This window comes from Pseudophryne corroboree, chromosome 7, assembly GCF_028390025.1.
Source record: "Pseudophryne corroboree isolate aPseCor3 chromosome 7, aPseCor3.hap2, whole genome shotgun sequence".
NCBI lineage: Eukaryota > Metazoa > Chordata > Amphibia > Anura > Myobatrachidae > Pseudophryne > Pseudophryne corroboree.
The window spans coordinates 168,185,287-168,210,095 of record NC_086450.1 but is presented as its reverse complement, the minus strand read 5'-3'; the positions used below and the strand labels follow the sequence as shown (position 1 = coordinate 168,210,095).

Here is a 24,809-nt window from a genome sequence, read left to right as displayed (position 1 = left end):
GTCAAGACAACGTAATTTCCTTAGTTCCTGTGTCACAACAGGAAAAAGGGTTTTATTCAAGCCTGTTTGTAGTGCCAAAACCGGATGGCTCGGTCAGAACGATTTTAAACCTAAAGACTCTGAACCTTTTTTTGAAAAGGTTCAAATTCAAGATGGAATCCCTGAGAGCGGTGATCTCCAGCTTGGAGGAAAAGGAATTTCTGGTATCGATGGACATCAAGGATGCTTATTTACATGTTCCCATCTACCTGCCGCATCAGGCATACCTGAGGTTTGCGGTGCAGGATTGCCACTACCAGTTCCAAACATTGCCTTTCGGGCTCTCCACGGCTCCGAGAATATTCACCAAGGTGATGGCGGAGATGATGGTTCTTCTTCGCAAGAAAGGAGTCAAAGTCATCCCATACTTGGACGATCTCCTCATAAAAGTGAGATCCAGGGAGAAACTAGTGCAGAACATTGCACTTTCCCTGACGGTGCTTCAACAGCACGGTTGGATCATAAACCTTCCAAAATCACAATTGAAACCCACAATGAGGTTATCACATCTGGGAATGATATTGGACACGGAAGCACAGAAAGTATTCCTACCAGTGGAAAAGGCTCTGGAGATCCAGAGGATGGTCAAACAAGTTTTAAAACCAGCACGCGTATCGATTCATCAGTGCATCCGCCTGCAGGGGAAGATGGTAACGGCCTACTAGGCTCTACAATTTGGCCGATTCCACACCAGGGTGTTCCAATGGGACCTACTGGACAAGTGGTCCGGATCACACCTACACATGCACCAAAGGATAATCCTGTCAACAAAAGCCAGTATTTCACTCTTGTGGTGGTTTCAAAGTTCTCACCCCCTGGAGGGACGCAGGTACGGGATTCAGACTTGGATCCTGGTGACCACAGATGCAAGCCTCCGAGGTTGGGGAGCAGTCACGCAAGGGGAAAGCTTCCAAAGACGATGGTCAAGTCAAGAAGTACTCCTTCACATAAACATTCTGGAATTGAGAGCTGTGTACAACAGCCTTCATCAAGCGGCACACCTTCTTCAAGGTCGTCCCATACAGATCCAGTCAGACAATGTAACGGCAATAGCTTACATAAATACCAGGGTGGAACAAAAAGCAGAACGGCAATGGCAGAGGTGACAAAGATACTCCTCTGGGCAGAAAGACATGCAAAAGCTCTGTCGGCAATTTTCATTCCGGGAGTGGACAACTGCGAAGCAGACTTCCTTAGCAGACACGATCTCCATCCAGGAGAATGGGGCCTCCACCCAGAAGTCTTTGCAGAGGTAGCAGATCGTTGGGGCATTCCTCAAGTAGATATGATGGCATCACGTCTCAACTAGAAGCTTCAGAAATATTGTTCCAGGTCGAGAGACCCACGAGCAATAGCAGTGGATGCACTGGTGACCCAGTGGGTGTTTCAGTCGGTGTATCTGTTCCCTCCACTTCCACTAATACCAAAAGTTCTCAAGATCATCAGAAGAACAAGGGTTCGAGCAATTCTCATTGCTCCAGACTGGCCAAGGAGGGCTTGGTACCCAGATCTTCAGGTGTTATTACGGGAAGATCCTCAGCCTCTTCCTCTTCGTGAGGACCTGCTTCAGCAGGAGCCCTTTGTTTATCAAGACTTACCGCGGCTGCGTTTGATGGCATGGCTGTTGAGCGCCAGATCCTAGCCCGTAACGGGATTCCCAATTAAGTCATTCCCACGCTTATTCTGGTCAGGAAAGGGGTAACGTCTAAACATTACCATCGTATTTGGAGAAATTATGTATCTTGGTGTGAATCCAAGAAGTCTCCTGCGGTGGAGTTTAAATTAGGACGTCTTCTCCTATTTCTACAGGCGGGTGTGGATTCTGGCTTGAGATTAGGGTCTATCAAGGTCAAAATTTCGGCCTTGTCCATTTTCTTTCAGAAACAGTTGGCTTACCTTCCTGAGGTCCAGATGTTCGTGAAGGGGGTTCTGCGCATCCAACCTCCCTTTGTGCCTCCTACGGCGCCATGGGATCTTAATGTGGTGTTGCAGTTCCTTAAATCGGACTGGTTTGAGCCTCTACAAGAGATAGAGTTGAAGTTTCTCACTTGGAAAGTGGTCATGCTGTTGGCCTTGGCCTCAGGCAGACGAGTGTCTGAATTAGGGGCTCTGTCACACAAGAGTCCTTATTTGATTTTTCACGAAGATAGAGCTGAACTGTGGACGCGTCTGCATTTTCTTCCAAAGGTTGTGTCTTATTTCCATATCAACCAACCTGTGGTGGTGCCAGTGGCTTCTGACACCTCAGCCGTTTCAAAGTCCTTGGATGTCGTCAGAGCGTTGAGGACTTATGTTGCTAGAACGGCTCAGATAAGGAGAACAGAATCTTTGTTTGTCCTCTATGACCCCAACAAGATTGGGGGTCCTGCTTCTAAGCAGACTATTGCGCGCTGGATCAGAGGTACCACGCTTATTCCACGGCAGGATTGCCGTTCCCGATTTCGGTAAAGGCCCACTCTACAAGGAAAGTGAGTTCTTCCTGGGCGGCTGCCCGGGGTGTCTCGGCGTTGCAAATTTGCCGAGCAGCTACTTGGTCAGGGGCAAACACGTTTGCTAAGTTTTACAGGTTTGACACCTTGGCTGCTGACGACCTTCAGTTTGGTCAGTCAGTTCTGCAGGAACATTAGCACTTTCCGGCCCGTACTGGGAGCTTTGGTACATCCCCATGGTACTAAAAGGGACCTCAGCATCCTCTAGGACGTAAGAGAAAATAGGATTTTAATTGCCTACCAGTAAATCCTTTTCTCATAGTCCGTAGAGGATGCTGGGCGCCCGCCCAGTGCTCATTTTTCCTGCAAATTACATTTTGTCTTTTTACACAGGTTCTCCTGTGTTAAGTTGTTCACAGCAGTGGCTGTGGCGTTATGCATGCACGTTAGCATGGGTTATGTTAAAGGCCATGTTAGCGGCATGTTTTGTGTGGTGTGAGCTGGTATGAATCTCGCCACTAGTTTAATGTAAATTCTTCAGTCAAAGATGTCCATCACCTCGGGCATGGGGGGTCATTCCGAGGTGATCGCTAGCTGAAAATGTTCGTTGCGCAGCGATGAAGCAAAAACAACGGCACTTCTGTGCATGCGGAGCAATGCGCACGCGCGACATACTTTCACAATGGCCGATGCAGTTTCATACAAGGTCTAGCGAAGCTTTTCAGTCGCACTGCTGGCCGCGGTGTGATTGACAGGAAGAGGGCGTTTCTGGGTGTCAACTGACCATTTTCAGGGAGTTACAATAAATATATAGAAAGAGAGCGCATGCAGTTTTAATTAATTTAATTATATTTTTAAAAAAGACAAAAATGTCTAATCAACATATGCATATTAATACTTTAAAAATACCATGAGAACAATACCCTCTATTACGCTGTTACAATATTATTAATTTTCCACACCTAAAAAGTCCACATTACTATATCAACTTGTAGTCACAGTTTGGTAACAGTTTGGATTCCAAAATCACTTTTGTGGCAGCTTATATAGCTATAATAGCTGTCTGTCCCGCATCATCCAAAGCCACTCACTTAGATGGATAATTTTATATTTATTCAAAGGAACGTAGTAAGTCCTGCAACAGTATGGTTAATTCCAAATTTCATACCATTCAATCATGCAGACAGGTATCAGTATATGCTCAGATTCATTGTCACATGTATTAGCATATAATAAATTTGTAACTGTTGTGGATTCAAGAACCGTGTCTCACCTCCTCTGTTTCCAGAATATTTTGTAGCCCACCGTGATAATCTCCTGCTAGGAGCGTTGTTAACCCCTTCTCAGGGTAAAGATAACACAGACCAAGAGCCGGCTCCCGGCTGCAGCGCAGTGCTGTTGCGCTATCCCCGTTACAGCCGTCCGTCTCCTCTTTGCCGTAGCACAGGCCACCTATGTGTGATGTCTGGAGCGGAGCTCAACTCCCGGCTGCAGCGGCGTGCCGCTGGATAGTACCTTGCTGGGGCTGTGTGTCTTACTTCCACGGAGGTTGTTAGGCGGACACGGTGAGTGGATGTCACTGGACTTGATGCGGCAAGCTTGAGGCGGTGTGTGTATTCCCGCGATCCGAGGGTTTGTCTCAGAGTACTAAAGCAGACAAACCCTCGGATCGCGGGAATACACACACCGCCTCAAGCTTGCCGCATCAAGTCCAGTGACATCCACTCACCGTGTCCGCCTAACAACCTCCATGGAAGTAAGACACACAGCCCCAGCAAGGTACTATCCAGCAGCACGCCGCTGCAGCCGGGAGTTGAGCTCCGCTCCAGACATCACACATAGGTGGCCTGTGCTACGGCAAAGAGGAGACGGACGGCTGTAACGGGGATAGCGCAACAACACTGCGCTGCAGCCGGGAGCCGGCTCTTGGTCTGTGTTATCTTTACCCTGAGAAGGGGTTAACAACGCTCCTAGCAGGAGATTATCACGGTGGGCTACAAAATATTCTGGAAACAGAGGAGGTGAGACACGGTTCTTGAATCCACAACAGTTACAAATTTATTATATTCTAATACATGTGACAATGAATCTGAGCATATACTGATACCTGTCTGCATGATTGAATGGTATGAGATTTGGAATTAACCATACTGTTGCAGGACTTACTGCGTTCCTTTGAATAAATATAAAATTATCCATCTAAGTGAGTGGCTTTGGATGATGCGGGACAGACAGCTGCTATAGCTATATAAGCTGCCACAAAAGTGATTTTGGAATCCAAACTGTTACCAAACTGTGACTTCAAGTTGATATAGTAATGTGGACTTTTTAGGTGTGGAAAATTAATAATATTGTAACAGCGTAATAGAGGGTATTGTTCTCATGGTATTTTTAAAGTATTAATATGCATATGTTGATTAGACATTTTTTGTCTTTTTTAAAAATATAATTAAATTAATTAAAACTGCATGCGCTCTCTTTCTATATATTTATTGTAATTAACTCATTGGTATTTGTTCAGACTACCAAGTGGGAGCTGCATAAAAGTTGTTTATTCTTGGTGACCATTTAGATTAATTAGAAGCAGTATCTGCGCCTGAATTAATATACACCCACAGACAAAGATCGGAACCTTGCTGTTCTGTTGTGTGTCAGTGGGTGGCTATTATTGTATTTGCCATTTTCAGGGAGTGTTCGAAAAAACGCAGGTGTGCCAGGAAAAACGCAGGCGTGGTTGGGAGAACGCAGGGCGTTTGTGACGTCAAATCCGGAACTGAACAGAAGTGATCGCAAGCAGTAGCGGATCTTGCCACGGGCAAGCAGGACTTTTGCCCGGGGCGCCGCCTTCCGGAGGGCGCTGGCACCATCCGGAGGGCGCCGCACCGTGGCAAGATCCGCCACTGCTGCCCGCTGTGTCCCCCGTCCGCTGCCCGGCCCGCTGTGTCCCCGCCTCCTGTGAAGGGAACTAGACGCTACGCGTCTAGTTTCCCTTCGTGGAGAGTACCTTTGCTGAGCGGTGCGCGGTGACGTCATCGCGCACCGCACAGCAAAGGTCCTCTCCACGAAGGGAACGCTACAGTTTCCCTTCGTGGAGAGGACCTTTTGCTGTGCGGTGCGCGATGACGTCATCGCGCACCACTCAGCATTCAAGCGGCGCTAGTAATGTACAGGGGACGTAACTGACCACGCCCCCTGTATTAGGCCACGCCCCATTTCCTGACCGGGGCGCAGAGCGGCCTTGAACCGGCCCTGATCGCAAGCTAGGAGTAGGTCTGGAGCTACTCTGAAACTGCACAATTTTTTTTTGTAGTCACTCTGCGATCCTTTCATTCGCACTTCTGCTAAGGTAAAATACACTCCCAGAGGGCGGAGGCTTAGCTTTGCACGACTGCTAAAAACTGCTAGCGAGCGAACAACTCGGAATGATCCCCACAGTTCCTATACTGAGGTCTGGAGGAGGGGCAGATGGAGGAGCCAGTTCAGACTGTTGAAAAGTCTTAAAGTGCCGAAGGCTCCTGCGGAACATTCTATACCTCATGGTACTAAAATGGACCCCAGTATCCTCTACGGACTACGAGAAAAGGATTTACCGGTAGGTAATTAAAATCCTATTTTTGTACCTAATGGAATGGGTCATCCAATTGTAAAGCGCAACGGAATTTGCTGCACTATATCAGAAACTGTTAATAAATAAATAAATAAATAAATGTTGGAGGATATGATATCGTGCAAGGGGCACTATTACGTCGGTATAAGGAAGTATTTTCCTGCAAGGCCATTGCCACTGCAGCGACACAACACCCCTTTTTGACACAAGCAAATATTTTTTACTATGTCTATTGGTGTGGGGGGTGCATTTTTGAATGTTCGCGCTGGGAGCCAAATTGTTTACAAACCGCCCTGCATATAACATTCTCATACTCCACATTTACATTTTAGCTTCTTGTTCGGCCAGCTGCTGCATAAGTGCATGCAGAATGACAGATCTGCTAACTGTGAGAGGCAGCTGCAATATGATCCAAAACTGCTGTGACTGTGGTAGAATAATAACAGTATCGGTGTGTGTACTGTGTCATCACTATCTGACTGTGTGACGTGTGTGACCCAGAATTCGGGTCATAAAATTACTGACTGACGCCAAATAAAAGGTAAAAGGAAGGCCTTTCCTCTATTGGATCATGGAGTTGTCAATCAACGTTAAACTCCAATCATGTTTTAAGTTACATCAGCTTCCGTGTTCTGAACCAGTCGGTAGGAAGCTTACATCTCTGAGCTCTCCTAACCAGTTAGAATCTGCGCTGAGTGGGTGGGCAGTGGCACAGCAACAGCCGCAGACTCGCAGAGGGCACGGCGGCCGGTGGGTGCTGTGGAAGCCGGAGTGACGCGGCGCGGACTGCAGGTACCGGAGAGCAGGTGTATGGAGAGACACATATACATATGTTCTATAGCTTACACCCACAGAGTCACTGGATGTCTGCTTGTTGTGTATGTGCAGTACTGTATGTAGAGATACTATGATATGTTATATTGTATACACCCAGAGTATTTCTGTACGGAATATATACAGACGCCTTGTTACGTACATATATATGTGTGTGTGTATGTGTATAGAGAGAGAGAGAGAGAGAGAGACATGTAATGTCGACACCAGAATTATCAATGTGTTCTGGTGTCGACATGGCATTTTTTCCAGTGTTACAGCATTTGCTACAGCCTAACCCTATATCTGGTAGTCACAGTGCTGACCTAATCAGCATTATGAATATATAGCTGTAGAAACACTGTCACAACTATAGATTATATAACTTTTACTAGCTGTATGTCTCAAAACAGATAGTATGGATAGTGCTGGTAAAAAGTGACTTGGCTCATGGCAGGGAGGAAAAAAGTGGAACAAAACGGGAGAGACGGTGCGCCCCTAGAGATCTGCGCTGTGTGCAAGGCACCAATCGCACAAACCTAGTTACGGCCCTGCCAAGTATATTACGTCTTTTACTCATAGGGGGTATATTTACTACAGTGTGGGTTTATAGAAGTGGAGATGTTGCCTATAGCAACCGGTAAGATTTTACTACTTTATCTAGCCCCTGCTAGAAAATAATAGGTGGAATCTAGTTGCTATGGGCAACATCCTCTCCTATAAACCCGCACCTTAGTAAATATACCCCCTAGAGCGACTAAGTCTGGCTCTAGTGCCTGCACCATACATATATAGGGACACTGTCAAATGTTATGTATCTAAAGGCCCATACCCACTAGAAGACTTGAAAGATGAACAATGTGGAAGATGAGCGATTTCCTTTGAACTCCCTGACAAACGATATTGAGTGTACACACTGAGCGATTTTACAAACAATCTGAATGATGAATGATTTGGTCTGCTGGGATTGGATGCATGCATGGACGACTGACGACCTGCTTCAAACGAGCGTGGGTGCACATATTGTCCATAGTTTGATGCGTACACGCTAGACGATTTGAACGATAGATCGTTCAAAACCACCATTATCGCTCCAAACGCTGGAAAAGAATCTTCTTGTGTGGATGGCCTTTACTCTCCCAAAATGAGTGAACCTAAGAACACACTGTCGGATATTTTTGGCCGGCCTGTCAATCTAATTTTTTTTTGTGTGCAAAAATCTAAAAAAAAATAAATAAATAATAATTTCACGTTTGTTATTATGGGGTATTGTGTGTAGAATTTTGAGGGGAAAAAAATAATTTATTCCATTTTGGAATAAGGCTGTAACATAACAAAATGTGGAAAAAGTGAAGCGCTGTGAATACTTTTCAGATGCACTGTATGTCCGCCCGCAAGGGAGTTGACATAGTGACAGGAAAACATAGGCAATATGGGCAGATTATTGAGAATACACACACACTGCTCGATATTGGTGATTGTGGCAGATTTTTGGTTTGGTACGACAGCTCGCAAAATCGATCGCTCGTGAGTGGGCAAGATTTTCCAGAATTATCAGCAAAACGCCAGAACGATCTTTCTCTTACGTCCTAGAGGATGCTGGGATCCACATTAGTACCATGGGGTATAGACAGGTCCATTAGGAGCCACTGGCACTTTAAGAGTTTGAGATTGTGGGCTGGCTCCTCCCTCTATGCCCCTCATACCAGACTCAATTTAGAAAATGTTCCCGGAGAAGCCGGTCATAGCTAGGCGAGCTCTCAAGATTTTCTCTAGTAAAGTTTATTTTTAGAGATTATTATTTTACAGGGAGGCTGCTGGCAACAGCCTCCCTGCTTCGTGGGACTAGGGGGGTGGAGTAGTGTCCACCCTGTGAGGTCTGAGCCACTATCTCTGCTGACAGGACACTGAGCTCCTGAGGGTGATGATCGTTAGCCGCCCTAGGCGACCGCTCACTCCCGCAGCATGCAGCTACCCCCTTACAGAGCCAGAAGTTCAGTGGCAAGTGAGTCACCGACACCCCCTGGCAAGCGGGGAGCCGGTGTGGAGATGGCGGCAACAGGGTGTGAGCGCAGTACTAACTGCGCTCCGGGGCTCTGCGGTACGTAGTGAGGGGCGCCCTAAGCCAGCACCTAAACCCTACACTGACCTCAAAGCCTGTCAGGATCCCAGGATCACTGCCAGCACAATTCCTCAGGCCAGTATAATCTTCTGAAGAGCGGGAAGACAGCGCCATTGAAGGGGGCGGAGCTTCTCAGAGCGGACCCAGCAGCGTTCAGTGCCATTTTCCTGCCTGCAGAAGCGCTGTCCGTAAAAGCAAGTTCCTCCATGTCAACTCCAGCTATCTCTAACGGTACCAGGGGGTTGTTGAAGGGGGGAGAGGCTGTATACAGGCTGTGTAACCTATTAATGTACACAGTCCGCGCTGGTAGGGGTCTCCCTATACCTTGAAAGCGCTCTGTGTGGGTTGGCTCCAATCTCTGTGCCTCTCTTTCCATTCTTGGGGGTGAAACTCTGTCTAACCTCCCCTGTGTGAGTGTGGAGTGTTTGGGGTCTCATTTTAGCTATGTCTAGGGACTCTGTGTCATATGCTGGAGAGGATTTATCCTCTCAGGATGATCTCATTCCAGGTAATCAGGATTACACTGTTTTAGCGCAGATACCAGCACGGGAGACTGAATGGTTTACCTCTTTTCAATCTGTGATGGCTGAGATTTCTACTAGGGTTGCACAGAATGAGTCTGCAACTCAGGTTTTACAGAACTCTATGGCAGTTTGGTTCGGTTCTGTTACCTCAGGGCCTCCCTCTGTAGGTTCCCATAAACGTGCTCTTGCCCAGATTATGCAAGATGACACGGATACCGATTCTGATACAGCACACGGTGATGGGGATGTGCTCAGGGGGACCGCATCGCTTGCTAAAGGGGTGCAGTTGATGATAGAGGCTTATAGGGATGTGTTGACTATTACTGATACAACACCTGAGCAGATTGAGGAGGCTTACTTCACAGACAGTAAGAAAGCCTCGCTAACCTTCCCTGCGTCCAAAGAATTGAATGCTATCTTTGAAAAAGCGTGGGAAAACCCGGAGAAAAAAATCCAGATCCCTAAAAGGGTTCTGGTTGCTTTCCCCTTTCCTGAGGAGGATAGGAAAAAATGGGAAAACACACCCATTGTGGAGGCATCAGTATCCAGACTCTCAAAAAAAGGTGGTTTTGCCGTTTCCAGGATCTACTGCCTTAAAGGAGCCGGCTGATCGCAAAGTTGAAGCTACGCTCAAATCCATATACACGGCTTCAGGGGCGATACTACATCCTACTATTGCCTGTGCATGGATTTCCAAAGCTATAGTAAAGTGGTCAGGCACTTTACTAGAGGATTTGAATACAATGGATAAAAGTGACGTTGATTTTGTTTTTACGTAACATTCAGGATTCTGCAGGATTTGTGGTGGAATCCATGAAGGACCTGGGTTCAATGGCTGCAGGAATTTCTTCCATGTCTGTCTCAGCTCGCAGAGGACTGTGGCTGCGCCAGTGGTCTGCCGACACGGAATCCAAGGAAAGGTGTGGAGACCCTACCCTACACAGGTCAGGCTCTCTTTGGGGAAGTGTTGGATGCGTGGATTTCCACGGCTACAGCGGGTAAGTCACCTTTTCTTCCCTCAGCTGCACCTGCTGCGAAGAAACCTTTTTCTTCAACTGCTTCACAGTCCTTTCGGGTTATTAAAGCAAGGAAGGCCAAACCGTCCAACACCTTCTTTAGAGGAGGTCGTCCAAAAGCCAAGAAACCTGCTGCTGCGGGTTCCCGGGAACAGAAGCCTGCTTCAGGTACGCCAAAGTCCTCAGCATGATGGTGGACTGTGCGGCCTGGAGGTAGGGCCGGTGGGGGTGAGACTCGGACATTTCAGTCACGTCTGGGTGTCATCCGGCCTAGATCCCTGGGCACAAGATATTGTGTCCCAGGGGTACCGGCTGGAATTTCAAGATTTCCCTCCACACCGGTTCTTCAAATCAGGCTTGCCGGCAGACAGGGCTATCCTACAGGGAGCCATTCAGAAGCTGGTGGAGGCACAGGTTATTGTATCGGTTCTTCCACAGATGCAAAACAAGGGTTACTATTCCAACCTTTTCGTGGTACAGAAACCGGATGGTTCGGTCAGGCCCATTCTGAACTTGAACTCCCTCAGAAAGGGGTTTAGTGATTTTAAGTTCAAAATGGAGTCTCTACGGGCGGTGATGTCAGGTCTGGAGGAGGGAGAATTCCTGGTATCAAGGATGCGTACCTCCACATTCCGATTTGGCTGCCGCATCAGGCTTATCTCCGATTCGCACTGTTGGACTGTCACTATAAGTTCCAACCCCTGCCATTCGGCCGCTCCACAACACCGAGGGTATTCACCAGGGTGATGGCGGAAATTATGGTTCTCCTCCGCAGACAGGGGGTGAACATAATTCCATATCTGGACGATCTGCTGATAAAGGCATCATCCAGGGAGAAGCTGTTAAAGCCCATTCTTCTCACGACCCACCTTCTCAGGGAACACGGTTGGATCCTGAATCTTCCAAAATCACATTCGACACGGAAGTGCAGAGGGCGTTTCTTCCAGAGGAAAAAGCGTTGGTGATACAAACAATGGTCTGGGATGTCCTGAAGCCAGCCCGGGTTCCTGTTCATCAGTGCATTCGCCTTCTGGGGAAGATGGTGGCCTCTTACGACGCTCTGCAGTATGGGAGGTTTCATGCTTTGTCCTTCCAACTGGATCTCCTGTACAAGTGGTCGGGATCCCATCTACATATGCACCAGAGAATACGTCCGAAGCCAAAGGCCAGGATTTCACTCCTCTGGTGGTTGCATCTGCTTCACCTTCTGGAGGGCCGCAGGTTCGGGATTCAGGACTGGATCCTTCGAACCACGGATGCAAGTCTCCGGGGCTGGGGCGCAGTCACTCAAGGGGAAACCTTCCAAGGAAGGTGGTCAAGTCTGGAAGCTGGCCTGCCGATAAACATTCTGGAACTAAGAGCCATCTACAACGGTCTTCTCCAAGCGGCCCATCTTCTGAGAAATCGGGCCATTCAAATGCAGTCAGACAATGTAACGACAGTGGCTTACATAAACTGACAGGGCGGAACGCAGAGCAGAGCTGCAATGTCTGCAATCTTCATTCCGGGAGTAGACAACTGGGAAGCGGACTTCCTCAGCAGACACGATCTCCATCCAGGAGAGTCAATATTGGGGGGATTCTCTGGGGCGCGGGGTTCCCTGGACCTGCCGTGGCTGGGCACCCCCGGGGCACCGCAATCTAACATTTATTTCAATACACTATGGCACTTACAGTTTTTCATATATATGTAACACTTTCACACCAATTTCTTTCACTCTTCACATTACTTACACATGCAGCAGTAGCTGCTCCTACCCACTTAACTCCGTTTGTATAACTCTTGCGGTGCCCTGGGGTTGTCTGGCTGGGTGGCTTTGGGGTGTCCCGCCCCCCGGACATGAACCCCTGTAGTTAGTGTTAGGGACTTACCCAATGAGAGGCTACCTTTGTGCGGTGGGTAAGCTCATAGCCCTGGCCAGGAATATGCTAAATGCCTCTGGTTATTTCAGATTGAGCTAGTGTGAGATAGTGCACCTGCTACTTTTTCCCTCTGTACACTTTCATGGATTCTACCAAAAATCCTGCCGAATCCTGAATGTTACGCAAAAATAATTCAACATCAGATTTATCCATAGTATCCAAATCTTCAAGTAATAATTGTGCCTGACCACTTTACTATAGCTTTGGCAATTCAAGCACTGGCAATAGTGGGACGTAGTATAGCCCCTGAAGCTGTGTACATGGATTTGAGCGTATTATCAAATTTACGATCAGCCGGCTCTTTCAAGGTGGTGGATCCTGGAACAGGTAAAACCACCTTTTTTGAGAGTCTGGATACCGACGCGTCAACAATGGGCAGGTTTTTCCATTTTTTTTTCTATTTTCCTCCACAGGGAAAGGAAACGCCACCTGGACCCTTTTAGGGAGCTGGAATTTTTTCTCGGGGTTTTCCCAAGCTAATTCAAAAATAGCATTTAATTCTTTTGACGCAGGGAAGGTTAGCGAGGCTTTCTTATTTTCAGTGAAGTAAGCCTCCTCAACCTGCTCAGGTGTTGTATCAGTAATATTCAACACATCCCTAATGGCCTCTATCCTCAACTGCACCCCTTTTGCAGGAGATGCTGCCCCCCTCAACACATCCCCATCACCATCCGCAGTGTCTGAATCGGTATCCGTGTCGTCTTGCATAATCGGTGCAAGAGCACGTTTTTGGGTATATACAGCGGGGGGCCCTGAGGCAACAGAACTGGGCCACACTGCCATAGAGCTCTGTAAAGCCTGAGTTGCAGACTCGTTCTGTGCAACCCTAGTAGAAATAACACATACACGGGAGGGCAGACAGAGTTTCACCCCCAAGAATGGCAAGAGACACAGAGATTGGAGCCAACCCACACACAGCGCTTTCAAGGTATAGGGAGACCTCTGTACCTTAATAGGTTACACAGCCTGTATACAGCCTCTCCCCCCTTCAACAACCCCCTGGTACCGTGAGAGATGTCTGAAGTTGTTCTGGAGGGACTTGCTCTTCACTGACAGCGTTGTTCAGGCAGCAAAATGGCGCTGAACGCTGCTGGGTCCCCTCTGAGGAGAAGCTCCGTCCCCGAAATGGCGCTGTCTTCCCGCTCTTCAGATGATTATACTGGCCTGAGAAATGATGCTGGCAGCGATCCAGGGACCCTGACAGGCTGGAAGGTCAGTGTAGGGTGTAGGCGCTGGCTCAGGCGCCCCTCACAGCGCCGCACTATGTACCGCGGAGCACAGTTAGTACTGCGCTCCATACCCTGTTGCCGCCATCTTCACACCGGCCCCCCGCTTGAGTGAGTCACCGACCCCCCCTAACGCCACCAATCTTCTTGCTCTGTAAGGGGGTGGCGGCATGCTGTTGGGGTGAGCGATCCCCTGTGGCGGGGAACGATCGATCCCCTCAGGAGCTCAGTGTCCTGTCAGCGGAGATGGTGGCTCAAACCCCGCAGGGCGGACACTAGTCCCACGAAGCAGGGAGGCTGTTGCCAGCAGCCTCCCTGTAAAATAATAAACGCTAAAAAACCTTTTTCTAAAGAAGCTCTGTAGAGCTCCCTAGCTGTGACCGGCTCCACCGGCCACATTTTCTAAACTGAGTCTGGTAGGAGTGGCATAGAGGGAGGAGCCAGCCCACACTCTCAAACTCTTAAAGTGCCAATGGCTCTTGGTGGACCCGTCCATGATACTAATGTGGACCTCCGCATCCTCTAGGACGTAAGAGAAAAGGTGTGTACACACGTTGAGATAAATCTGTAAGATTTTGACTATATAGTCAAAATCTTATGAAAAGTTAGTGCATATCTCAAGGTATTGGGCAGCTTGCGATACAGGTTTGATCCCGATGAACGCTCCCGTGGGGTTGGTATTGTAAGGCTAGATAGACTGTGCAGGCAAGTCAATCTTGTCTATCTAGTACAAAGTATAGGCAAAATCGTACAGAGACAAAATCGAAAGTACAGATAGCACAGATTTTGACTATCTGGGCTGTGGGGGAGTTCAAGGGAAATTGCATAGTCAACATCGGCATAGCAAGGATCTCACCGTGTGTACACACCTTTACACTCCCAGAGTGCCTTTATGTCAGTTGTCTCTGCCTGGTATATATGGAGGCACATTGTCGCATATCTATCTATCTTACACCCTCTGTTCCTAGTAATTGTACAGTATATACCAGCACACACACCATCATGTTATATTTATCTCTGACACCCCCACAGTGGCTAGGGACACATGGTTAGCATATCATTGTACAGCTCTAACCTCATTCACCAACATGATTCGGCGTGATTCATTGTGTTATGGTCTGTGTAAGTCGCCAACATTTATCACCGTGGGGTAAATTTACAAAGATGGGAGTTCTATTTAATGTTGCCCATAGCAACCAATGTTGCCCATAGCAACCAATCAGATTCTCCTTCTCATTTATCTAGCACCTTCTAAAAGATAATACCTGGAATCTGATTGGTTACTATGGGCAACATCCCATCTTAAACAGAATTCACACCTTAGTAAATTTACCCCCGTGAATGCCCAATCCAGTTATATAGGTCAGCTGATGTGAGTGTCATATTCTGTGTGAATACATCTTGCGTATAAGTGGTTCCCCCTTCCCCCACCCCTTCTAATTAGTATGTGGCTATTCCAGCCACACCCATTGGTACCGTGCAGAAAATAACACATACAGCCTTTTATATTCTCCATAGTCTAAAGGTACATACACACTAGACGATTTGTCTAGTGTTTCCCCTCCCGGACCGGGCCGCCGACAGTGTGCATACACACTGTGCGATATCTTACAGTGACAGCATGCCGCGGCCGGGCTGTACATGCGGCTTTTAGACGATAGTCCAAATTTAGTTGCATAGACAGATGAGCGAGGGGCAGATACATGGGCTGGTTCAGGTTCGCACATCTACGGCAGCAATGTGTGCTTGGAAATAGCTACAGATTTACACGTGTTCAGATTAGGCAGTTTCTATGTGGCTACACCGCCCAGTACATCGGCTTCCATGTACAGTCATTCTCATTATCAGCATGCATTTGCACCAGCCTTATCCTTGGTGTGAGACATCGCCAAATCTTGACAATTCTGATTAGCCAGCAATTACACCCGCATGCCCTCAGCAATCTCAGCCTAAATGCAAATGCACAGTTACTCACAGTTACTCATTTAGCTGCAAGTGAAGTTGCGGCTGACTTCTGTGCTACTCCGAATGATCTGTAGAGGTACATAAGCCTCAGATGCATGTGCAGCATGAATAATCACAACACAACCGCTTTTTTGTTTCTCAGCCATATAGTATGGTGGTTTTAATATACTTCCATAATTATGTATTATTTCTCTTAAGTCCTAGGGATGCTGGGGTACACATTAGTACCATGGGGTATAGACTGGTCCTCTAGGATCCACTGGCACTTTAAGAGCTTAACAGTGTGGGCTGGCTCCTCCCTCTATGCCCCTCCTACCAGACTCCATTTAGAAAATAGGCCCAGAGGAGCCGGTCACAGCTAGGGGAGCTCCTAGAGCTTCTTTTAGTTTTATTTATTTTTTCCAAGAGTTATACCCCTTTCACACCGCACAAATAACCCGGTATTGACCCGGCATATTGCCGGGTCGGCGTGCGGTGTGAAAGGGGCATAGCCGAAATCGCTGGTCACCTGACCCGGCAATTCAACCCGGGAATAAAGCAGTGTTATACCCGGTTTGAATAACGGGTCAGTGGCTGTGTAAACTGGCTCCCGGGTCGATGCGTCCCGGGACCCGTTTACTACAGTAGGGAGAGGCGGCGCGGAGATGATCTCATCTCCCAGCGCCGCCTCCACCTCCGCCCCCTGCTGCTGTGGCAACCCGCACAGCATATTGCCGGGTCGGGGAAGCCTGCAGCAGCTGCCAATGCCGGATCCCACACGGGAAGGACCCGTTTCCAATTCCCGGATGGGATACAGCATTGGCAGTGTGAAAGGGGTATAAGTTAGGCACAGGGAGGCTGCTGACCACAGCCCCCCTGCTTCGTGGGACTTAAGGGGGAAGTAGTGTCCGCCCTGAGGGGTCTGAGCCACTATCTCCGCTGACAGGACACTGAGCTCCTGAGGGTGATGATCGTTAGCCGCCCCAGGCGACCGCTCACTCCCGCAGCATGCCACCACCCCCTAACAGAGCCAGAAGAATTCCGGTGGCGAGTGAGTCACCGTCCCCCCTGGCAAGCGGGGAGCCGGTGTGAAGATGGCGGCAACAGTGTGTGAGCGCAGTACTAACCGCTCCGGAGGCTCAGCGGTCCACAGTGCGGCGCAATGAGGGGGTGCCCTAAGCCAGCGCCTATACCCTACACTGGTCACCAAGGCTGTCAGGGACCTCGGTAACGCTGCCAGCACATTTCCTCAGGCCAGTATAAAGAAATGAAGAGTGGTAAGCAGCGCCATGTTCAGGGGGCGGAGCTTCTCAGAACGAACCCAGCAGCATTCAGCGCAATTTTCCTGCCTGCAGATCCATACAGAGACGCTGACCGGGAGAGTGCTGTCCCTCCAAGGGGTGGGGGTGGGGGGGACTGTCTGACATTTTCCTGTGTGTGTGTGGGTGTGTTTGGTTCTCACATAGCCGTGTCTAGGGACTCTGTGTCTTATGCTGCAGAGGACATTTCCTCTCAGGAGGAATCCATTCCATGTACACAGGAATGGTTTGTCTCAGATCCCTATTACTGAGCCTGAGTGGTTGACCTCTATTAAGGGAATGATCTCTCAGATCTCTACTAGGGTAGCTCATGCTGAGATGCTGAGACTGAAACGCCGGTATTAAAGAAGTCTATGGCAGTTTGGTCAGGTTCTGTACCTATTCCTTCAAAATCCGCTAGCATATTCCCACAAAAACGTGCACTTGCCCAGATTATGCAAGATGACACGGATACTGACTGACACGCCTGACGTTGAAGGGGGATGTGCTGAGGGGGGCGGCATCCCTGGCTAAGGGGGTGCTGCTCATGATTGAGGCTAATAGAGATGTGTTAAACATTTCTGACACAACACCTTAGCAGGTTGAGGAGGCTTACTTCACGGATAATAAGGCAGCCTCGCTAACCTTCCCTGCGTCTAAAGAATTAAACGATTTATTTGAAAAATCCTTGGAAAACCCGGAGAAAAAAAATCCAGATTCCCAAAAGGGTTTTGGTTGCCTTTCCTTTCCCTGAGGAAGATATAAAAAAAAAAAAAAAATGGAAAAACCCACCCATAGTTGACGCATCTGAATCCAGACTGTCAAAGAAGGTGGTTTTACCTGTCCCTGGATCTACCGCGTTAAAAGAACCAGCTGATCGTAAGATTGACACTACACTCAAATCCATATACACTGCTTCAGGGGTGGCATTGAGGCCTACTATTGCCTGTGCATGGATTTCTAAAGCTATAGTAAAGTGGTCAGGCACATTACTAGAGGACTTAGATACAATGGACAGAAGTGACATTGAACTGTTTTTACGTAACATCAAGAGTTCATGGTGGAATCCATGAAGGACCTGGGTGCGCTGACTGCAAGGATATCTTCCATGTCCGTCTCAGCTCGCAGGGGACTCTGGCTACTCCAATAGTCTGCAGACGCGGAATCCAGGAGAAGTGTGGAGAACCTACCCTACACAGGTCAGGCTCTATTTGGGGAAGCGTTGGATGCGTGGATTTCCACGGCAACCGCGGGTAAGTCACCTTTACTTCCCTCAGCTACGCCTTCTACGAAGAAACAATTTTCTTTTACATCGCAGTCCTTTCGGACCGCTAAGACAAAGTCCAAGCCTCCTACCACCTTCTTTAAAGGTGGTCGTGCAAAATCCAAAAAACCTGCTCCCGCAGGCTCCCAGGCCCAGAAACCTGCCCATGGTTCCTCAAAATCCTCAGCATGACAGTGGACCTCTAAGCCTGGACGACGGGCTGGTGGGTGCGAGGCTCAGACGTTTCAGCCACGTCTGGGTGTCGTCCGGCCTGGATCCCTGGGTACAGGATATAGTGTCCCAGGGGTACAGACTGGAGTTTCAAGAACTTCCGCCTAACCGGTTCTTCAAATCAGGCTTGCCAGCTTTGATGACAGACAGGGCTATCCTTCAGGAAGCCATCCAAATATTGGAAAAGTCAGAGGTCATAGTTCCAGTTCCACCTCATATGTAACATATGGGTTTCTATTCAAACCTTTTCGTGGTACCGAAACCGGTTGGTTCGGTCAGACCAATTTTGAACTTGAAATCGCTAAACCCTTATTTGAGGGTATTTAAATTCTCTGAGAGCGGTGATCTCCGGTCTGGAGGAGAGGGAATTTCTGGTATCCCTGGATATCAAGGATGCTTACGTCCACATTCCTATTTGGCCGCCGCACCAGGCCTATCTCAGATTTGCACTGTTAGACAGTCACTATCAATTTCAGGCACTGCCATTCAGCCTCTCCACAGCACAGAGGGAGTTCACCAAGGTGATGGCAGAGATGATGGTGCTTCTCCACAGACAGGGGGTGAACATCATTCCATATCTGGACGATCTGCTGATAAATGCATTGACCAGAATAAGTTGTTGCAGTCAATTGCTTTCACGACTCGTCTGCTGAGGGAACATGGTTGGATCCTGAACCTTCCAAAGTCACATTTGGAGCCGACAAGGAGATTCTTTCCTAGGGATGATCCTCGACACGGAAGTGCAGAGGCTGTTTCTGTCGGAGGAGAAAGCGTTGGTGATTCAAACAATGGTCCCGGATGTCCTGAAGCCAGCCCGGGTATCAGTTTATCAGTGCATTCGCCTTCTGGGGAATATGGTTGCCTCCTACGAGGCTCTACAGTACGGAAGACTTCATGCTCGATTCTTCCAACTGGATCTCCTGGACAAGTGGTCAGGGTCTCGTCTGTCACCGATGGCAAGGATTTCACTACTCTGGTGGCTGAAGATGTCTCGTCTTCTGGAGGGCCGCAGGTTCGGGATTCAGGACTGGATCCTTCTAACCACGGATGCAAGTCTCCGGGGGGTGGGGCGCAGTCACTCAAGGGAAAACCTTCCAAGGAAGGTGGTCCGACCTGGAATCCGGTCTTCCAATAAACATTCTGAAACTAAGAGCCGTGTACAATGGTCTTCTTCAAGCGGCTGATCTTCTGCAAGATCGGGCCATTCAAGTGCAGTCGGACAATGTAACGACAGTGGCCTACATAAACCGACAGGGTGGAACGAAGAGCAGAGCTGCAATGTCGGAGGTGAGAAGAATCATCCTCTGGGCAGAAAAACACGCATTGGCACTGTCAGCAATCTTCATTCATGGCGTAGAAAACTGGGAATTGGATTTCCTCAGAAGACACTATCTCCATCCATGGGAATAGGGCCTACATCCAGAGGTGTTCGTGGAGGTGACAAGAATTTGGGGGGTGCCTCAAATCGACATGATGGCCTCCCGCCTCAACAAGAAGCTTCGGAGGTATTGTTCCAGGTCAAGGGACCCGCAAGCAGTGGCGGTGGACGCCCTGGTGACTCTGTGGGTGTTCCAGTCAGTGTACGTGTTTTTCTCCTCTTCCACTCATTCTAAGGATTTTAAAAATCATAAGGAAAACAAGAGTTCAGGCAATCCTCATTGCTCTGGACTGGCCAAGAAGGGCTTGGTACGCGGATCTTCTGGATCTACTGCTGGAAGATCCGAGGCCTCTTCCTCTTCGGGAGGACCTAATGCAACAGGGGCCGTTCGCTTATCAAGACTTACCACGGCTATGTTTGACGGCATGGAGGTTGAACGCCAGATATTAGCTTTGAAGGGGATTCCGAATAAGGTTATTCCTACCCTGGTACAGGCTCGGAAAGGTGTAACGTCTAAACATTACCATCGCATTTGGAAAAAGTATGTGTCTTGGTGTGAATGCAAGAAGTTTCCTACAGTGGAATTTCAACTGGGTCATTTTCTCCTCTTCCTGCAGGCAGGTGTGGATATGTTGCCTGCGTTTGAGATTCATAAAGGTCCAGATTTCGGCCTAATCCATTTTCTTCCAGAAACAACTGGCTTCCCTCACTGAAGTTCAGACTTTTTTGAAAGGGGTTCTGCACATCCATCCTCCCTTTGTGCTGCCTACGGCGCCCTGGGATCTTAACGTGGTGTTACAGTTCCTCCAATCGGATTGGTTCGAGCCTCTACAGGAGGTTGAGGTCAAGTTTCTCACGTGGAAGGCTGTCACTTTGTTGGCCTTAGCTTCTGCTAGATGTGTGTCGGAGTTGGGGGCTTTGTCTTGTAAAAGTCCCTACTTGATATTCCATTAAGATAGAGCTGAGCTCCGGACACGTCAGCAATTCCTTCCAAAGGTTGTGTCGGCTTTTCATATCAACCAACCTATTGTGATGCCAGTTGCTACGGACTTCTCAATTCCAGCAAAGTCCTTGGATGTTGTAAGGGCTCTGAAAATTTCTGTGAAGAGGACTGCTCGTCACAGAAAATCGGACTCTGTTTGTCCTGTATGATCCCAAGAAAATTGGGTGTCCTGCTTCTAAGCAGACGATCTATCGCTGGATCAGGTTCACTATCCAGCATGCGTATTCTACGGCAGGATTGCCGTGTCCAAAATCTGTTAAGGCCCACTCTACTCGTAAGGTGGATTCTTCCTGGGTGGCTGCCCGGGGTGTCTCGGCTTTACAGCTTTGCAGAGCGGCTACTTGGTCGGGGTCTAACACGTCTGCTAAGTTCTACTAGTTCGATACTTTGGCTTCTGAGGACCTGAAGTTTGGTCAACCAGTTCTGCAGGAGCCTCCGCGCTCTCCCTCCCGTTCTGGGAGCTTTGGTACATCCCCATGGTACTAATGTGGACCTCTAGGACGTAAGAGAAAATAGGATTTTAATTACCTACCGGTAAATCCTTTTCTCGTAGTCCGTAGAGGATGCTGGGCGCCCGCCCAACGCTTTGCTATCCTGCAGTGGTTACATGGTCAGTACTGATTTGTTCTTAGTTAAGTACTGCGTTACTTGTTGTTCAGCTATTGCTAAGTTTTTAAGCTAGTTAGCTTGGTTTGCCTTGTTGTGGGCTGGTGTGACTCTCGCCGCTATCTGTGTAAATTCCTTCTCTCGAAGTATGTCCGTCTCCTCGGGCACAGTTTCTAGACGGAGTCTGGTAGGAGGGGCATAGAGGGAGGAGCCAGCCCACACTGTTAAACTCTTAAAGTGCCAGTGGCTCCTAGTGGACCCGTCTATACCCCATGGTACTAATGTGGACCCCAGCATCCTCTACAGACTACGAGAAAAGGATTTACCGGTAGGTAATTAAAATCCTATTTTTTTTTCTTGTTTTAGGTAAAGAACAGTTTTCAGGAAAGATCACAATAGCATGGCTACTGTGAGTAATATTTAATTGTTTTATATTATTTGCAGGGCCATTGCATGGTCTGAAACAGTTTTTTCAGCGTACCACGCATTTCAGAAACCTCGCTGTTACCAAGGAAGTGACTCAGAGGGGGCAATTAAATTATTTTATTAGAATTTATCTCCTGGGCTATGTACCCGGCTGCTATTTTGATTAGTCCCTGGCGCAGCACTTATCGAGGATTTCTGCTCCCGCCCTCCTTAGATGTAAGCAGAAATCCACGTTAAGTTGGGCTTCAGGGCTAGCCGCGACCTAGCAGCTGCATTCTGTCCAGCAGCTGAAGTTTAACACCGCTAATCCCAGGCATTATCGTGGGAATAGTGGCCATCGCAGGAAGTAATTGAATAGCTTCTGGTCACTTAGGGCCTAATTCAGACCTGATCGTAGCAGAAAATTTGTTAGCAGATGGGCAAAGCCATGTGCACTGCAGGGGGGCCAGATAGAACGTGCAGAGAGAGTCAGGTTTGGGTGCGGTGTGTTCAAACTGAAATCTGAATGGCAGTGTAAAAATAAAGCAGCCAGTATTTACCCTGCACAGAAACAATATAACCCACCCAAATCTAACTCTCTCTGCACATGTTATATCTGCTGCCCCCGCACCCCTGCAGTGCACATGGGTTTCTCTAATGTCCTAGTGGATGCTGGGGACTCCGTAAGGACCATGGGGAATAGACGGGCTCCGCAGGAGACATGGGCACTTTAAGAAAGAATTTAGATTCTGGTGTGCTCTGGCTCCTCCCTCTATGTCCCTCCTCCAGACCTCAGTTTGAATCTGTGCCGGACGAGCTGGGTGCTGTTCAGTGAGCTCTCCTGAGCTTGCTGTAAGAAAGTATTTTGTTAGGTTTTTTATTTTCAGGGAGCTCTGCTGGCAACAGACTCCCTGCATCGTGGGACAGAGGGGAGAGAAGCAGCCCTACTCTCTGAAGATAGGTCCTGCTTCTTAGGCTGCTGGACACCATTCGCTCCAGAGGGATCGTACACAGGATCTCACCCTCGTCGTCCGATCCCAGAGCCGCGCCGCCGTCCCCCTCGCAGAGCCGGAAGACAGAAGCCGGGTGAGTATGTGAAGCAAAGAAGAATTTGAAATCGGCGGCAGAAGACTCCGTTCTTCACATGAGGTAACGCACAGCACTGCAGCTGTGCGCCATTGCTCCATACACACCTCACATACTCCGGTCACTGTAAGGGCGCAGGGGGGGGGGGAGGGGCGTGCCCTGGGCAGCATATGGACCTCTGTTGGCAAAAGTAAACATATATACAGTTGGGCACTGTATATATGTATGAGCCCCCGCCAAAAAGATATGTATTTCTTTTTCATCCACTAGGGGTCACTGGAGTACTCTTGGGATATGGACGGCTTCCACCGGAAGAAGGCACTGAATAAATTAATTTTTGAGACTACTCCTCCCCTCCATATCCTCGAGCACTTTAGTGTTTTTTCTGTGCTCGACACAGTTAGAAGGCATAGTGGAGCTCGTCCACAAAGTATTGGAATTTTTTCTAAGTTTTTTTTTTTCCTTTCAAGGATTTCCACGTCCTTTCCCCCCTTCTAACAGGCGTGGGTCAGGGACAGTGGAAGCGGCTGAGAACAGCCGTGAGTGTCGGACCTCTCTGTAAAGAGCTCCCTCACTCCACCTGCAGGCTGCCTGCAAAAAGCTGGACGGAGCTTGGATGAGAAGCCCCGTCATAGACTTTTGTTACGGTCCAGGTATGTTGGGTAGGGGCGTTCAGCTTATGCTGCCGCCCCACTATTGGGGATTGTATTGGGCATGTTTTACTCACTAACGACCGCTGCCCGGAGCGCGTGTGCATAGGCCGCTTCACGGCTCTATGCAGCGCGCTCTCACTCTCCGCCGCTCCCAGCATCTTAAGTTACCTAGCAGACCGCTGCTCCCTGCGCCGCAGCAGCCGATATGTTCCCCGCTGCCTGGCTACACAGGAGGCCACTCCACTCTATGCTGTGTGTGGCGGGCCGGGAGCGCGTGTGCATAGGCCGCTCCACGGCTCTATGCAGTACGCTCTCTGCTCCCGCTGACCGCCCGCATCAGCCGAGGAGTTCCTCGCTGCCTTGGCATACAGGTACAGGCCGCTCACACGGCCCTATGCAAAGTTCCACAGGCCCCGACCCGGTGCTGTACACGGAGGTCGTGGGGGTGGGGGGAGACATTAGCAGTATTGGCAGTGTTAAGCTTTGTAGAAAAACTTGGTACTTAACATGTTTAATGTTCTCCTGTCTGTTCCAGGATTCCTATATTACATCTCGGCTTAAGAGTGGTACTAGGGGAATTTGGGGGTCAGTTTTCTTATTGCTGGCAGGCACTGCACTTGCCTGATATATACAAGGAACTTTGGTGTTATTACTGAGTCGTGCAGACTGTCTGTGTGTAGTTTGTATTGTCTGTCTTTATAATGAGTAAGACACCAGCAAAATCTAAGAAACATTTTTCATGTCATGTCTGTAAGAGTGTGTTGCCTGATGGATCCACCACATGTACAGCATGTGTTGTTAATACAGCCACAAATACGATTTCCACAGAAGTAAAGCCAGCATCTCTGGACCCTCCATGGGCTTTACTTGCAGATGTATTAGTTGGTTTACAATCAGAGCTGGCCGCCTCTCGTGAAGAAAGAGAGGCGGCAAGATCTGAGTTTAAAATGAGACCATTTGAGTTACCAGGGGAGTCTCAATCTGGTCAGAGGTCCACCTTGAGTGGAAAAGATAAGTTTCCTTTTCCTAATAATTTTCCAGTCTCTGGGATACTAGACCTCACTGAACATGAGTATGAGGAGGGCGAAATAGACCAACAGTCAGATAGTGACGATTTTGACAGCCCAGGTATTGATAATCTCATCAGAGCAGTACGTCAGTCGCTGGAGTTTACGGAAACTGAGGAGCCCCTGACGAATGATGAGGTAGTCTTTACTAAACGACAGAGATCTCCGATGTGTTT

At 48.6% G+C, this 24,809-nt stretch overlaps 1 protein-coding gene across 1 annotated transcript in view; it reads left to right on the top strand.

The window, feature by feature from the left end:
- The first annotated feature begins 6,737 nt into the window (after positions 1 to 6,737).
- The window catches only part of MMADHC (metabolism of cobalamin associated D), a 209,440-nt gene continuing 191,368 nt past the window's right edge, over positions 6,738 to 24,809 (top strand). The window contains exons 1-2 of the mRNA XM_063933753.1: positions 6,738 to 6,867; positions 21,789 to 21,831. Of these exons, the coding sequence (XP_063789823.1) occupies positions 21,823 to 21,831 (9 nt within the window). The 5' untranslated portion in view covers positions 6,738 to 6,867; positions 21,789 to 21,822. The remainder of the gene's footprint in view (positions 6,868 to 21,788; positions 21,832 to 24,809) is intronic.